The following is a 17,440-nucleotide window of genomic DNA, read 5'->3' on the forward strand; positions in this document are numbered from 1 at the left end:
CAGTCCCTTTGGCCTGCCTGCCAAAAGGAGCTGATGAGAGGGCATCCTAAAAACCTGAGGGGGGAGAGAGCCGTGGGCAAAGGACAGGATTCCTAACTCTGGGTTGGGGTTAGGAGGTTTTCACCTAAGCAAGCAGAAGTTTTAAAAGGTGAAATCTTCCTTTGATCTGGGTTCAAACACTGTTACCAGTGGGTCTCATCCTTCTCTGAAACAAGGCTGTAGAGGGGATGGGGAAGTGTTTAATCCATCTAAGGCAGAGGTTCTCAAACTTTTTGGGCCACTGCCCCCTTGGTTCCACAAACTCAAACGCCCCCTACCCTAACATATAAATGCATTATTCAAAATAGGGGTTTGCCTGACTCACTAAAGAAGATAATAAAATTTCAAAGCAGTAACAATTAATTGCATATCTATTCAAAATCAAATTAAAATTTTTTAGTTGAAATTTATTCAATAAAACTGATGAACTTTATCAAGTGGTACAAACTCTTCAAAGTCTGGAAAAAAAATTCTGATAGTTTCCACCAAATTTGCCAGTGTGATGCCATAGCTTTATCTATTGTAAATTAGCGAACAACATAGTTGAAGGGGCCCACCTCTAGCACCCCTCTGCTGCCCTCTTGCCTCTTAGTGCTCCCCTAGGTAATCCCTCTGCCCCCCAGGGGGTGGTACTGCCCACTTTGGGAACCACTGATCTAAGGTAACTGTCTTGTAATGTTTCATTTCATTTCCTTAGATCTGTATCTTCTAATTATGATAGCTATTATGTAGCAATAACACTCCTTTCCTGTTTAAGAAAGCGGACTGTGTCTCACATCCTACCTACAAGCTGAAGACTGCGCTCTTACGCGCCAAGGACATGCACACACCGGGGGTTGGGATAGCTAAAGTAGTTGGAATCTCTGCCCTTTGTACATGCTCAGAGGCAGCCTTACCAGGGTACCCCAAGGTACTGCTTACTTGAGAGGCTGGGTTTTATATTTTGGGGTGTGGCAACAAAGAAGAAACAGACTTTTACATGAAGGCAAATATGTAACACACATGTGAGAAGACACACACACAGGACGGGATTGAGGCAGCTCTTACTAATAATCTTCAGAAATAATTAACTGTGTGCTTATGTTTATTTTGATCAGCATATACTGTGAAAAGCTTAGCTGGCAATGGGTTTGCACTGCATGTTCATCCAGTGAAACAGACACGTTTGTCACACATTATGGTATAAGTAGTTTTCTACCGCTCTTAACCACTACACCATGCTGGCTCTCAAAGTGGCAACAGGGACAAGCAGGAGTCCAGGAAGGAATGGATAATTCTAACCATAGCCAGGATTGACTCTGATTCCAGGGCCAATCTTGAACTACAGTCTAACTGACATATAAGCCAAAACATCTGGTTAGAAAAACTAGTGTTCGCATACTATCAGTACATTCCTAAGCAGAATTATACCCTTCTAAGTCAACTGAGGTCAATTAACTTAGAAGGATATTACTCTGTTTAGGACTGTACTGTTAATCTTACTTAGGAATTACTATTAACATATAAATCAACATTTTAGCTAATTAGAAGATAAAACATCATCTGTGTAGCAGTCCTTCTGAACAGAAGTGAATCCTTCAAATTAGATTTCCATTCTCTGGTTAAATGCAATCTTTTTTGCTGCAGGGCTAGGGAAGATTTCAACTCTACAAAGCTGGTTCAGGGTCCCATTACAAATGTATGTTTATCACAGTAAAGAAGCAGGCCCACTTAAGAAAAAAAAATGCAAAAGCACCATTTATTAGTTTGTGTAAAATATTAATATTTCACAAAGAACAGTTATCCAGTGCTTCTTAAAATCAGTCCAATGTTTGCCGGCAGCTCAAAGAGAGGCACTGAGTGGTCAATAGAGATGTTGCTCAAGGCAGATTCATATGAACAGCTACCCTGGTAATTTTGGAATAGTGTTATCATGCGTGCACCCCTTTCTATGGGGACAGCTTACACATGATGGAATGGCTCGAATAAGGAGAGCTGGCCTGTGACTAGGCAAGCACGACACTTGGCATGGGAAATCTTGGGCATATAACCCTCTATTTGGCACAATTACAGTTCCTGGTGCATTTTGCTACCATGGCGGAACATCCAAGGTCCTGAGAGAAGTATCCACTTGTAAGTCCTGAGAAGCTTAATTTCTCCCCCAACAGGTCTATTAAACTCTACAGCATACCACGTAGGAAAATATCTGACGAAGTACATCAACAAAACTAACCTAACACACTGAGATGATGATCATACCTAGGTCAATGTCCTTCTGTGCATGGCTGGTTCCTTGAATTTAGGAGCACTGTTTACATGTTCATTTGGTTATTTTTTTAAAAAAACTTTCCTTCTACATCAAAGGTCTAACATGCGATTATTACAAACCTCTTGGATAAAATATCAGATGACAGGAATCAGCACTCTAACTTTTAATAAAAATCCAGTCTGTAACAAGGGGTCTGGAAAGTCAAGATCTCCGTTTTTATAAAGAACACAACCCTCTTAGCTTCTTCCAGGTTAATACAGGATGTTCTTTCAGTGGAAATCGTATGCTGCGTGTCCAAATTTGTGCATTAAGATTTGAAAACAACAGACGATTAAGTAAATCTACTGGAAAAGTCATAAAATATTGAAAAAATTATGTGCCAAGAAGAACATTGACCTGCTAACATCCTAATATGTACCAATCACACGCATGTCTATTTCTTCATATGAGCACTCACTGGGATGCTGGAGCCATATGCAATTTTCCATTACATTTACCTGCAGAGAAACAGAAGTGTATGCAGTCCACATATATTATGATCTTCATGTGATTCTCTCAAACTTTCCTATATAATGTACTTTTGGTGTAGCAGATTTCTAAATATGGAAACAAGTCTTAAAGCTTAAGTTATAAATATTTTCTTGAAAATAAAGAGAAACGCTTTCCTGTTCCAATGGACACTGTGCAAGTTGTCAGCATTAACCCTAGAAATGAAACAGTCTTATGTACAACATGAGCTTGTTGGAATAGGAAAATATACTAAGATCATGTGGGAAGATGTAAAAACCTTACATTCATCACACTTGTCAGTGTGCTGTTGTCAGAGTTCTTGAAATACTCTGACCTCTCTGATACTCGGGATTATACCATGGGAAAAATCAGTCCCTCATTACTCAAATACATGGAGTATAATCCAACCGAAGTTAAGCAGTTTTATATTCCACTAAATTCAATTGGATAATGAAATAAATACATGTTTAATTCTCTCCCACTGAAATCAGTGGAACCAAAAAGCGATTAGCCTTGGCAGGATAGTACTGTTGTCAATAAAACACTGAATCTGCATTGCCTCCAGTGCCATTTACTAATCTAAAGCTTCACCAGAATTCCATGGTCTTCTGAAACTCTTAGGCAGTATCTTTACTATAATGTAAAACAGTATTTAAAAAAAAGTAATTTCCATTTTGGAAAAAGAACCCAATACCCAAATAAAAGTTCCAGAACGTCATATGCTGTATGTCACAGTTCATGTCACCATCTCTTCTAGGACAGGCACACTTCAATATTTCAGTGATTTATCCTTTTTTTTTTTTTTGGTAGTAAGATGAGCTGAAGCCAGTTGGACTAGTTGTCCCTTCTGATATTTATCTTCTTCCCTTCTCTTTACTGGTTATTGCATCCAGGAGATGATGAAGAGGTGCCTCCTTGTTTCTTGCGTCGTTTGTTGAGGAGACGGTTGTTGGATGTTTTCAAATCTTTGATTTTTACCTGGTCATAGTCCACCCTCATGGTAGCCAGAGCACTAGTCATCTCCTCCTGAAACCCACAGGATACAACAATGAAATGGAGACAGTGCCGGCTCCCATTATGCTCTGACAGAAACAGAAGCCCTTGTCACAGATCCTCCTCAACCTTCCTGAGCCAGTAATTGTACCCTCCCCCTCTAACCCATCTTACATGAATACAGGAAGCATCTTAATTATCAGTTTCACAGGATCCACTAATAATTGATGTGGTGGCAGGATTCTTACAGAGGGCAATTAAAGTGCATGGAAGTTTGTGTAATTCATGAGGCGATCTTAGGGCTCTGAAGCGAGTAATCTATTTATTGCATTTAAAACTGTTTTAGTGTTAATTTTATGGAGGTGATCCTAAATTGTGTTTTATGTTTATGCAGATACTATTGTTTGTATTACTAATGCCAATAAAGGCTTCTTATTTGTATTCGTAAATTATCAATTTATGTACATTTTGTCAACAGAAAGAAAAGAAAGAAAGAGGAAGCAAATTGCATGCATCTTAGGACTGTAGATGTTGAGAAATAAAATGTATTAAACTGTAAAAGCAAACAAACCTTCCACACATCTCTGATTTGATATTACCCATCTTTTTACTAGCATAGGCAAACATTACCTTCACTTCATCCCAGTGATCTTTGTCCTCCTGTAGGACCCGGGCAGTGTGAAGAGGGGTTGGTGGCACCACCATGGATTGCTAAGGAAAGCAAAGAAGCAGAAACATATAAACATTACCTTAGATGACACAAATACTCCCCACACCACTACTTGCTGTGCCTGCTGATAAATACAAGTTTTCAGAAAACTGTATAAAGGTGTCACCTAAGGAACACCAGAAAGAAAATGTTCTTGTCTGCATTGCTGAGGACAGATTATACATTTTAATATCACTGAAATGTGTATCCCTTACACAGGATTGTAGCTAGAATCTTTTGAGGTGATCCACAGTGCAATCATAAGTAAAGTTACACCCTTCTAAGACCACTGCAATCACTGGGGTTAGAAGGGTATATCTCTACTTAAAATGGTGCTGTGAGGGGAAGTACCAAGCCTCAGTGCTGCTGCCTTTTTTTAAAAAAAGCTTTTTTTTTGAGAAGGCACTAAATTCGTTTCTCACTTCAAATCCACCCCAGCAGCTTCCCCTTCCCTAGTGTTTCCAAGATGTATGCGTCCTCAAAAGCTCACATTTGAAAACCCATGGAGGCCAAAAGCTATTGGGGAGGATTAATTTGGAACTGGTGAAAGGATTTTGTGCCCATACCACACTACTAGTGTAATGGGCACAGTATCAGAATAGAAACAGGGAGATCCAGGTTTGAATCCCCGCTCTGCCATGGAAGCTTGGTAGGTGATGTTGGGCCACCTACTCTCTCTCAGCCAAACCTACCACACAGGGTTCTTGTTGTGGAAATAAACCAGAGGAGCAGAGAGTGTTGTTGGGGTCTCTACTGGAGAGAAAATCCAGGGTATAAATATTCAAGTAAATAAATATTTACTTCTCTGCTCTGTAAATACTCTCTGGTCAGTAAATATTACCTCTCTGGTCTTAACCACCTGCTCCTAAACAGACTTCCCTAAACAAATCTGGTGGCCAGGCTTATGTTTTCACATAATATGTAGTTACTTCTTAAACTGCCAGACCACAAAGGCTCCAAACAGTCTAGTCCAGGGGTCCCCAACATTTTTGAGCCTGCGGGCGCAATTGGAATTCTGACCTAGCATGGCTGCCACAAAATGGCCGCCAAGGCTTAACTTTGGTAACACAGTGTAGATCCTTGTGCTGTGGTGGCAGCTGTTTGACGAAGCAACATTTTAAAAATTCTGCACAGTCAATCAATTCTCCAGCAATCAATCAGAAGCTTTGCTGGGCAAATGCTCTACCTGGCTCTACCCACTTCCTTAAAACAGTTGGCAGGCACCATGTTAGGGACCCCTGATCTAGTCCAACCTTTTGCTACAGCACATGACCATGTCAGTTGTCAACTCTCATTCTGTGGACTGGCTACATATGAGCAATGGTGAAGCAGAAAGGTTCTAGGAGAACAGAAGTTACTTCAGAAGTTGCAAGAAAGCCAAAGGAAGCAACACATTGTAGGAAAAGGAAAAACATGTGAAATATATTGGAAAAGCTGGGGTATTTATTTCTAGAAGTTACAAGCTGCCTCAGGTGGTTCACAAATAAAAAATACGAGAAAACCAACATAAAAGAAGCCAGTAAACACAAGCCATGGGCCTAAAACAGCATAACATAACCATTGAGTCACCTCACAGATTCCATAAAATAGTACTCAGGCTAAAAGCAGACAATAAAACAACTAAAACAGTAACAGCTCATTGTTAAAAGCCTGGGTAAAAATAAATGTTTTGGCTTGGTGCCTAAGAGATAGTGAAGTAAGCCACAGGTGAGTCTCAAAGGGAATCACATTCCACAGCCTAGGTGCCACCACTGAAAATGCTCTGTCTCTAGTTACCATCCACCTCACCTCTGAATGAGGGGACACAGAAAGCATGGGGCTTGTGAGGAGGATCTGAACTGAAAAAATGGAAAGTATGAGAGGTGATTCTTCAAGAAACGGACAACAGCTAAGAGTTGACTAGGAAACAAATATTCCAGCATTTTTAAAATCCCTTTCAAACCTCCTTTTCCTACTTCTCACTGACTAGACAACACTGCAAGCAATGTTCGTCTGTTCTCTTCCTCCCTGGCCTGTAATGAGGTCAAGTAAAATTGAACAACTCTAGGGCAATCCCAGAAGTAGGATTTATAGGCAGGAATTAAAGACATTTTCAAAACACAAAAGAGGTCAAAACAATTGAACCACATATATAGGGAGAAATAAAGATGGTATAATTTCTTCCTGATACATTTTGAGTTGAACTCTTTTTCAAAGTAAAATGGCTGTTACAAATGAGCACAGCAGTGTTGCCTGTTCAAGCTCTTTAAATTCATGTTACAAAATACCAATTGATACGGATAAGTAAAAGCAATAGATCGCACATTCCCACTCTGAAAACAGTGACTGGATGGAAGAGACTGAAAAGAAGTTCAATTTAAACACTTCAAAAGTAAGGAAAATTGTCTATCCTCCCACCTTCACATCTCTACCCTGACATTATATACCGAGTTGAACTACCAGGGCCCACACCTCCCAACCCTAGCTGGGAGCTGTCATTTAATATCACTGTTGAGAATTATATGTTCACATGCTTCTGTCCCCTTTGTGGATAAACTTGCAATTCCCAAAGCTCTATAAGCCTTGCCAATTTAACCAGCTAACACATATTTGCAACACAGATGTAGCCTTGGCATCCTGCTCATGGATTTTGAATGGGAATCATTCCACAAACATACATGAGGATGCAAATGCTTCCAGCCTCTACACTGTGGCACAATACCCGCTTAGCTAGGATAAATGCATTGAAATCACTGGGGCCACAGAGTAGCAGAGGAAAGTGGGAATCAAGCCCTCTGGAGTTCCATTCTGATCTTTGCCCACTGCAAGGTGAATAATGTTGGTCAAGATAAAAGTAAGAAAGCCTCTGTGCAAAGTCCAGAGAAGCTCCTTGCACTGCACAGCTATCAAATAATTTTAATTACATGAGAGAGTATAAGAAAAAGGTCATAGAATCATAGAGTTGGAAGATACCACCAGGGTCATCTAGTCCAACCCCCTGAACAATGCAGGAAAAACAGAGTTGCACTTACCTGTAACTGCTGTTCATTGAAGTCTTCGGTGCAGACGCACATGTGGGACTGCGCCTGCGCGCAGGCCTGCCGCCAGTAACTTTTATTAGCCTTAGACCTTTAATTGGGGATGCCCCTCCCCGCATGCGGGACTGCTTCGCGCCGAACTGCCGCATGCTGTGGGCGGGGCATCCCCTCCCTCCTCAGATCCTCGCCCGCCGCTGACCCATATAATCTAGGGCCTGTAGCCCCGACACATCATGCGGAGCATGGCACATGATATAACTTATCACCTTCTTAATTGGACTCAAGAGTATGAGACTTTCATACAGTATGTGTTTGTTGAGTCCCATTTCCTAATCTCTTTCCCTTTTTTTTTTTTAGGTCGACAGCAGGGTAGGAGGGAGGGATGTGTGTCTGCACCGAAGACTTCAATGAACAGCAGTTACAGGTAAGTGCAACTCTGTTTTCATCTTCAGTCTTTGGTGCAGCCCACATGTGGGATTTTAACAAGCTTTCCAGATGGAGGTGGGTGTCTATCTAGGAGAACAACGTCTGGAGGACCGCCCATCCCACTTCCGTGTCTTTCCTTGCCTGCCCGTCCCACTTCTGCTTCTTTCCTTGCCTGCAGGTCCAACGCGTAGTGTCTGACAAACGTGTCCTCACTTGCCCACGTCGCCGCTCTGCAGATGTCACCGATGGGAACCTTTCTGTGGAGAGCAGCGGAAGAACCCTGCACCCTGGTGGAGTGGGCTCGGACAACAAGGGGACATGTCATATTTGCTGCCTTATAAGCTAGCTTCACAGCTGAGACCACCCACCTTGCAATGGATTGTGGGGATGCTGGCTTACCCTTTTTGGGGCCTTGATAGCAAATAAAGAGAGATTTTGACTTTCTAAAATGTTTTGTTCTATCAATGTAGTATAGAATAGCCCTTTTAAGGTCTAGGGTGTGAAGGGTCTTCTCAGCTGGAGAAGCCGGTCTTGGGAAGAAGACAGGGAGTCTTGTGTCAAGTGAAAACTGGAGACTATCTTGGGTTTGAATTTGAGGCTAGGGTGTAACACAATATTCTCATTATACACCTTAAGGAAGGGGTTATTGACCCTAAGGGCAGCGAGTTCTCCCACCCTCCTCGTGGACGTGACTGCGATGAGGAAAGCCACCTTGGCTGAAAGCATGGATAGAGGAATTTGGGCCAAGGGTTTAAATGGAGGTAGCATGAGTTTGGCTAACACCAGGGAGAGTGACCACTGAGGAATTAATTTGCATAAGGGAGGAAACAGATTGTTGAGTCCCTTTAAGAAACGTTGAGAAAGGGGATGGGAAAACATAGTGTAATCTGTTCACATCGTGGTGGAAGAGGTCACCCCACCTGAGCAGGCCTGGGTGTCTGGGAAGGAGTCTGTAATTCCCCTTTGCTAGCAGAACCAGTTCTGTAAACCATATTTGGCGGGGCCACAGAGGTGCGATCAAAATGCATGAGGTGTTGTCCACTCTGATCTTTCCCAGAACTCTTTGTAGGAGGGGAAAGGGAGGGAACGCGTAGAACAGAGTACCCGACCAGGTGATCTGAAAGGCGTCCCCTAGGGACATCGGGTCGTTTCCCGCTAGAGAACAAAACCTCTTCGCCTTTCTGTTCTCTCTGGAGGCGAATAGGTCGACCTGAGGGGTGCCCCATGCCTGAAATATTGGGTGCAGAAAGTGTTCTTGAAGTTCCCATTCGTGATTCGTGAGGAACTTCCTGCTGAGGGAGTCTGCCCAGGTGTTGTGTATCCCTTCTATGTGGATGGCCCTCAGGTGAATATCGTTTTGGAGGGCCACATGCCAGACTTTCTGTGCCTCTAAGCACAGAGGAATGGAGCCGGTGCCTCCCTGTTTGTTGATGTAATACACCGTGGAGGTGTTGTCTGACTGAAGCATAGTCCGGGATCCTCGGAGAATATCTGTGAAGGAGGTAAGTACATAATGTACAGCACGCAATTCTAACAGATTAAAATCCTTGGCATCCCACCTTCCCTGTATGGACCTATCACCGCAATGACCACCCCAACCTTCCATAGAGGTATCTGTGGTGAGGGTGAACTCTGGACTCCAGTAGCCAAAAGGCATGCCCCTAAGGAGGTTAGATTCGGAGAGCCACCACTGTAGGGATCGAACAATCCTCCTAGGGATTGACAGTCTATGCAACTGAGAGTGTCGGGATACATCAAACGATCTGAGGAACCAATTTTGGAGTTCTCTCATCTGTAATCTGGCGAAGGGGGTGACTGCTGTGGTGGATGCCATGAGGCCTAACAGTCTCTGGATCGAGAGAACTGGCTGGTGTCTACACCTGCTAAAATGTTGCACCAAGCGTTTGATCGCTACGATCCTATCTGGGGGCAGGAAGGCCTTTCCCTGGCTGGAATCTAGAACAGCCCCTATGAACTGAGCCTGTAGGGAAGGGGTCAGCTTGGATTTCTTTAGGTTAACCAACAGGCCTAGTCTGTTGCATGTGGACAGGACCAATTCAAGGTGAGATGACAGGGTTGTAGGGCTGTCTGCTGTGAGTAGCCAGTCGTCAAGGTATTGGAAGAAACCACATCCCTTGCTCCTAAAGCAATGCATGACTGTGGCTATACATTTAGTGAAAACCCTAGGGGCTGTGGTGAGTCTGAAGAGGAGCACTGTATATTGGAAAATCTCAGTTTGATAACGAAACAAGAGGTACTTCCTGTGGTCAGGGTGTATAGACATGTGAAAATACGCATCTTTGAGATCTAAAACCGCAAACCACGTACTGGGTGATAAGCTCCATAACAGAAGTTAGAGAGACCATGCGGAATTTGGAGATCCATAAACATTTATTGAGGATTCTGAGGTCAATGATGGGTCTCCATCCTTTTTCTCCACCATAAAAATTCTGGAGGAGAAGCCAAAACAAGTCGGGGAAACTTTTTGAACAGCGCCCTTCAGTAAGAGCTCTTGCAACTGGGGGGCAAAATCTGGAAAGGGGTTGTCCCGTGCAGAACTAGTGGGAGAACAGGAAGGTTGAAACTTGAACTCTAGGCGGTAGCCCTCTGAAATAACTTTGAGGGCCCAAGAGTCCGAACAAACAGAACGCCAAGCCTCGGTAAATTTGGCCAATCTATTCAGAAAGGGAAAGTCTTCCTGATTGGCCGGCTTAGGTAGTCAGAACCTTTGGTTGGGTTGCCTTTGCTCCTTCTGATGAAGACTGGCAGTGGGTCGTTGTTTAAAGCCTTGCTTGCGTTGGCCCTGATGACTAGACTGCTGATGGAACTTGCTCTGGGTAGGATATGGTTGAAACCTCTGGTACCTCTGGTACCGTTGGCTCCTTTGGAAGGTAGGGCCAAAGCTCTGCTGACGGGGCTGGTATCTATCCCGTTGGGGCTGGAATGAAGGAGTGATGCCCAGGGATCGTGCCATCCGTCGGTCCTTTTTAATATTTGTCAGGAATTCAGTAGTTCCTGACGCAAATATAGTGTCGCCCTCAAAGGAAAGGTCCTCAATCTGGGATCTTGTATCCATGGGTAGGGGAGTGGTGCGTAGCCAAGAGTGGCGTCTTAAAGTAATTGCAGAAGCCATAGATCTTGCGGCTGTCTCTGCGGCATGCTTGCCGGCACTGATCTGCTGCTTGGATAAGCGAGTTGCCTCTGCTTGGATGAGTTTCAGAGCTGATCTGGACTCTCAGGAAGGAGGTCCAGGTGAGGGGTGGCTTTTTCCCATAGGAAGAGTTGATAACCCCCCATTATCATCTGGTAATTGGCGATGCGGAAGTTTAGGGAAGATGAGGTGTATGCCCTTCTTCCCAGCTGGTCCAGTCGTCTGCTCTCCTTGTCAGAGGATGTAGAGTGTTGACCCTGTCTTTGTCTGTTTTGCATATCTCCCGTGACTATAGAGGAAGGGGGAGGATGCACCATCAGGAACTCAGCAGAGTCTGGTTTCTTCCACACAGATTTTGCAATCTCAGTAAGGCCTTCCAGGATAGGAAAGGCAGCAATTCCTGGAGAATCAGGGTAAAGGCAGCTAAGGATCTTATCCTTAGGTTTGTTATCCGAGGTGGAGATATTGATATCCAGGGCCTCCGCCATTCGTATCATCTGCTCTGTCCTCAGTTTTAAGTCCTCAGAAGGTGAGACTGCTTCTGTGTCACCTACAAGTTCGTCTGGTGAAGGTTCAGACCTCCCTTCCGAACTGTTTACAGAAGCTCCTGTTTCCAGGTCATCTGTATCCGAGTCTACCCTGGGGCTCCGTTGGGTCAGTGGAGTGAAGGGAGATTGTAGTAGAGGGGTGTTGGAGGTAAGCGGTCTGCCCTGAAGGTTAAGCTGTCTGTAACTGCAGAACGTGATCCACTCCTGTAGTAGTTCCGGAGAGATAGTAGGTTGAGAAGCAGGAGCTGGGATGGGCTGAGGAGGTCTCCTCGGATCCGACGGGGTCGGATCCGGGGGGGGGGGTTGGATCCGAGGGATTCGGATCTGACAGCAGGAGCGGGTCCTCTAACGGATCAAGTTCAACATCCAAAAAGCACTGGAGTGGGGATCCTGAATGTAAGGACGGGGTTCTCGGTACCGAGATCGGTGCTGTCTGGAGGGCCGTCGGATCCGATGACACAGGTGCGGGTGTGGCCGGCTTGAAGCTTGGGCAACTGGAACAGCTGTGCTTGTCCTTGTGTTTGGACTTGTGTTTATGCTTCTTTGAGACGTGCGTCAGATCCGACTAAGGGGATGGATCCGAGAGTCTCGGATCTGAACTGGATCCGGGGGTCGGCGATGGAGCCGAGTGGACGGATCGGGCGCCTCATGACTCTTGGGAACAGGCTGACGGTGAAGGAGCCATCAGGGCCTTTTTCCAAAGTTCCGCATTTAAGCAGTTAGCCCGGGCATTACGAGCCCGGGTAGAGAACTGCTGGCAGATTTTGCAGGTAGAAACATTATGCCCTTTGCCCAAACAGAGCAAGCATAGATCGTGCTGGTCCATGTGAGGTATCTTTGTTGCACACTTAGGACAAAGTTTGAAGGGCATTTTGGGGACCATCACGGCCCTTAGCACAGGGCCGAGGGGACCGAGGCAAAGAGCGATATATGACTCTGCGGGGAAGTCTCGCGTCGTAGAATTAGCAGAGGGCTGGCTAGGAAGACCTAAGCGGCAGCCTGAATTGAAAACTCACAAAATCGAAAGGAATCCGAACAAGAACTCTGAGGTCAGGCAAAAAGCTCCATTCTCGGCGGCGGCAAAGAAGGAACTGAGGAGGGAGGGGATGCCCCGCCCACAGCGGTTCGGCGCAAAGCGGTCCCGCGTGCGGGGAGGGGCATCCCCAGTTAAAGGTCTAAGGCTAATAAAAGTTACCGGCGGCAGGCCTGCGCGCAGGCTCAGTCCCACATGTGGGGCTGCACCGAAGACTGAAGATGAACTCACAACTATCTCCCCCCCCACACCCCCAGTGATCAGAAGATGGCCAAGATGCCTTCTCTCTCATCATCTACTACTTCATCTAAGTACACAATAAGAAAGAAATAAAGTGCTCTGAGAAGGTCAGGGCTGAAAAAGTGCATATACTTCCAGAACTCAGAGTACATCCTCTCCTCCAACTGCAAGAGGACTCCTGCAATTCTCTGGTTCAGCGTAGAGATATCTGCTGCTTGTTCAAAAAGGGCTAGAACTGGCTTGGAAGGACAAGAGGCACAGGCTTTGAGCTTCTTTTGCTCTTCCTCTGCATGTAAACTGAGCTACTTTGGTGGGGGGCTTTGCCCTTGGTTCTCTTTGGCAATTCAGACAGTTGGCTGCTCCGTGGCAAAATATGTAATCCACAGAAACCTGGTTATGATTTATTTAAATATTTATACAACACTGTCTTTCTATCCAATTATCTTCATGGCACCTTAACAGCCTAAAACAAACAGCAACAATGTAGGTTCCTTCATTCTGCTGTGTTTATTACTCAGCTCTTTTCCATTTGAAATGAAACAAAGATACGTTTTGCCATTATTTTGCCAAGCCGTGCTATCTCCCTACTCTTCTGTGCTAACTTGTCATCACGGAACATGAAATCAAGGAAACTGAAAATGCATCTTGATGCTGAGAAATGTGTGGTGTAGAGGTTTGAGTCGGACTAGGAACAGGGAGACCTGCACTCCGACATATTTTGCTCTGCAGCATCATTCCAGCAATGGCCACCTAATTTTGCTCTTTGGCAAAAGGGAGATCTTTGGAACCAAGCATCTGAAGCTTTGCTATAAACCACTCAATTGACAAAGTGCATATGCACACCTCTATAGAAGGCAATTTATGCTTATTTAACTATCCATGCAACACAGACTTACTAACACTCAAAGTAGTCTCATTTTGATTTTGGTATGAAGCAAGGTGCTTATCTATAGTCTTTATAAACTTTAAGTATACATCAAGTAACCAATTATCTGTCACCCAGGGAAAGTTTTTTGGTCAACGTTTCCATGCCTACCAAAAATGAACAGCGATGGTTACTTTGTGAGGCAAACATTCTTTGTTTTTAAAGAACCTTTGCTGGTTTATGAATGAAAGCAATTGCACTGTAAGCTGATTAAATCTTTTGACATTACTAAATCAGTGTGCAGCTTAAAGGAAAGGACAGCCCATACAACAACAGTACTGAACTTCAGAGACTTGAGAGGAGTGAAAAGGTGAACAGAAGGGATTACTTTAGTGTGGACAAGAAATGGTTACTGACGGGAAGGACCCCTTGGCCTTGGTCACTGGCCAGAGGACCAACAGCTATTGGGAGGCTGCCACACCCTCTCAAACAACAAAAACATGCCTGTCAGCGGCAGTGTTGTTCTTTATGGATTATTTAGGGAAATTTAACCTATTTCATTTTCTCTGCAGCTTTTAAAAATGAAAAATTTCAAATATTTAATGTAAACGTTCAGAGCCTTAGCAAACAAAATTAATACAGAAAGCTAGTGATTCCTGTATGGAAATACACAACAGATACACCCTGAAACATTTTAGATTTTATGCCTTAGCAAAGGCTTCCTTCTGCCTGAGGCAAAGAATTCTACTTCATGGGGTGTGAGTGTGCGTAAGAGACATTTCGCTGAAGATGAGGAAGGAGTAACACCAGTTCAGGATTGCCATGGCCTCTCAGTTAGCATCATCATTAAAACCAGCCTCTGGTGTTATTTTCTCAGCACGCTGCACTTAAACCTCCCCCCCACCCCCTATGCCTGGCATTTTTAGATCTGTGCCAAAGACTGAGAACGCCCTCAATGCAGTAGGTTCTCTATTCATATCAACACGGTTCAGCACGATGGTGCCTCAGATGTCTAATAATAGTGCTCCACAAATCCTACACTGATGAGGTAACATGACTTTTTATAAGTGAAGGAAGGAGGGTGTGTGTACAGTGCAATGAACAGCAAATGCTAGATGAGAACAGTTAGGGTGGGGGTGTACTGTAGTCAACTGCCACTCATGGAACCCTTTCCCCCCTCAAAAATGTTCCCTCACACTCCGGTGGGAAAATTATATGTTTGTATGTTCAAGCCATTCTTCACAAGGCAGACTCATGGTTAAATTCGTTCTTACCATGGCAGGCAGCCAACATCTTACTGTTCTAAAAGTGAAAGGGCTCCACCCACTTTAATAAAAAAAACACTGGAGTGATTGTGCAGGACCTACATTAATCCAGGGGTGATTCATAAACTGAGAAATTGTCATCCGCTCAGTTGGATCCGTCTTCAACAACAGACGAATTAGCTGCTTAGCTGGGGGGGAAAAAAGAGTCCAACATAGATGACAAAAGCCTGTAAAGTTCAGACAAGAGGACAAAACCTCGAAAAATTAATAAAAACTGTTGACCACCATATACTTTTTTGTTTAAAACCAGCATTCAAGGTAGAAAAATCTTGACACCTACACATGACTATAGAATATGCATACAGTCCTATTTAAAGATGAGCTTAAAAGGGCAGGAAAGCGGTGAAGGAGGAGAAAAAGAATGAAATATACTGACTGTAAAACATTTCTCGTTTGCAGCTGTAATGAGTCATCCTAGATCAATGTTTGACAGCCCATTCCTAATCAGGTTTACTCAGAAGTTTCACTAGGTTCAATGGGACTTGCTTCTGTCTAAGTTTGCCTAGGACTATAGGTCAAAACAGTTCATATCTTAGCTACCATCTATCGTCAAGTGTCTGCAGCTCCTAGCCCCATAAAACATAAGCGCTTAATGGCTGACATATGCGGTTTCAGAAATATTGTTGAAATTTCTAATATTGTTTGAATCTTTTGAGTCACTGAAATACAATGTAGCCTGATTTAGATGCTACACATTACTGGAGATGTGAATTTAAGAATGCTCATGCTTCTGAATTCCTGCTGAGACCATGGCATACTGATTTATGCCTATAAAATAATTCCTTGGAGCGCTTGCTTCTGATTGTGGATATATCATAGCTGAATCTCCTACTAATGCATACCTGGAATCCACTTCTTGGTTCTGGCTCGGCAACACTGATGCAAGGAGTCTTATTACTAACAATGATTACACCGATGGACACTTCATGGCTAATTTATAATCTATTACTGCTACAGATGTCCCAGAGGGAGGAGAAAGCTCTAATGCACGTTTTTTGCTTCACTCAATTTTCTCTGCCTTTTAAAGATGTGTGCATTTCAAAGACTGTTAAAAACAACCTCCCTATTGACAGATGGGGACATGCGCTACCTGGTAGACAACCCTAAAATGGGTTGAAATTTCCATTCCTCCCAAGGGAACTGGAAATTCTAGCCTACATGGGTGCTTGGGAGGGTGGGATTTCCACCTGTCAACATGCTCAAAGTTTATAGATTTCTGGTGTTTGAGGGAAGACAGGCATAGCTGCACCATCTCAGACTGACAAGGCAGTTGCTTCATTTTCTCTGGCAGATACGTAAGGTATGTTCCTCTTGTTATATATATATCAGCTGTAACTATCAGATGGATATGACTGTGCCAACGAAATTGCCCCTGAGGTGGCAAAACAGCATCAATGAGCTACTTATAATTCTTAACACAAGCTTCCTCCTCTCTCTGTTTCACATAAATAAATGGCTTTGGGCATCATCATATCTGGTAAGAGTAGCTGCTGCTGTAGAAGTGTTAACTAACCATCCGCTGGCATGACATGCAGAAAACAGTATTAAGTCGCCAGAAGGAGTGATGACGCACTAGCCCAACACAGACAGAGCCCATTTCTGTCTCCATTATTGCTGGGTTAGCATCCTCTTTAAGCTGCTTCATGACCTCAAAGCAGAGGTTAAAGTTTTAAAAAAGTATTTGGGAAGTACAATTTAATGTAGCTTTGTTTTACATATTCTGGTTTTCTGGATATTTTAGTGTTGATTTGACTTCTCTCAGAGGTCAAGAATTAAATATTTATTTCCTTACAGTCTAGGGGTGTGTGTGTCTAGGTAGTTAAACAAAATCCTGAAGAAAACAAAATTTTAGGAAGCTGCAACGATCACAACATAAAAGAGGTAGCATGTTTGTTTCTGGAAAAGAAGCTTCTCTCGTTCATCCATCATGGATACATGTTTATTAGAAGCACATAGCAATTTATTTACCTTCGTCAGATACCTCTGACCATTCAGGATTTGGAAATCCATACTGCCCCATCCGAATTCTTCTCTTCATTCCTGGGGAGATGGCTTGGCCAGTGTTGGAGTAGAATGGAGGGAACCCACACAAGCTGTAAAAAAAGAAAAGAAAAAAGAAAAGAAAAATGCCATAGGAAGAATAACTTGTGGTAAGTAGGCAATTGCTGCATCTCCACCCGGGTCCCATGCAGAATCACAGATGACTGCCAACTATTCCTATGATGAAATGAGTAACAACCCCCAGTGACTAATTTTTCTTAGTGTAGCATAAATGAAAATATCATTACTGTGCCAGTGGAATCAGGAATGGGAGTGGGCTGGGATATAAGGCAAGT

At 43.7% G+C, this 17,440-nt stretch overlaps 1 protein-coding gene across 1 annotated transcript in view; it reads right to left on the bottom strand.

Moving 5' to 3' along the window:
- Positions 1-3,593: 3,593 nt before the first annotated feature.
- Positions 3,594-17,440, bottom strand: part of MAPKAPK3 (MAPK activated protein kinase 3) — an 85,650-nt gene continuing 71,803 nt past the window's right edge. Inside the window, exons 7-10 of the mRNA XM_056857344.1 lie at positions 17,073-17,197; positions 15,147-15,232; positions 4,421-4,501; positions 3,594-3,823 (exon numbers count right to left, since the gene is read on the bottom strand). Coding sequence (XP_056713322.1) covers positions 3,671-3,823; positions 4,421-4,501; positions 15,147-15,232; positions 17,073-17,197 — 445 coding nt within the window. The 3' untranslated portion in view covers positions 3,594-3,670. The remainder of the gene's footprint in view (positions 3,824-4,420; positions 4,502-15,146; positions 15,233-17,072; positions 17,198-17,440) is intronic.

The sequence above is a fragment of the Euleptes europaea genome, chromosome 1, assembly GCF_029931775.1.
Source record: "Euleptes europaea isolate rEulEur1 chromosome 1, rEulEur1.hap1, whole genome shotgun sequence".
NCBI classification, from domain to species: Eukaryota; Metazoa; Chordata; class Lepidosauria; order Squamata; family Sphaerodactylidae; genus Euleptes; species Euleptes europaea.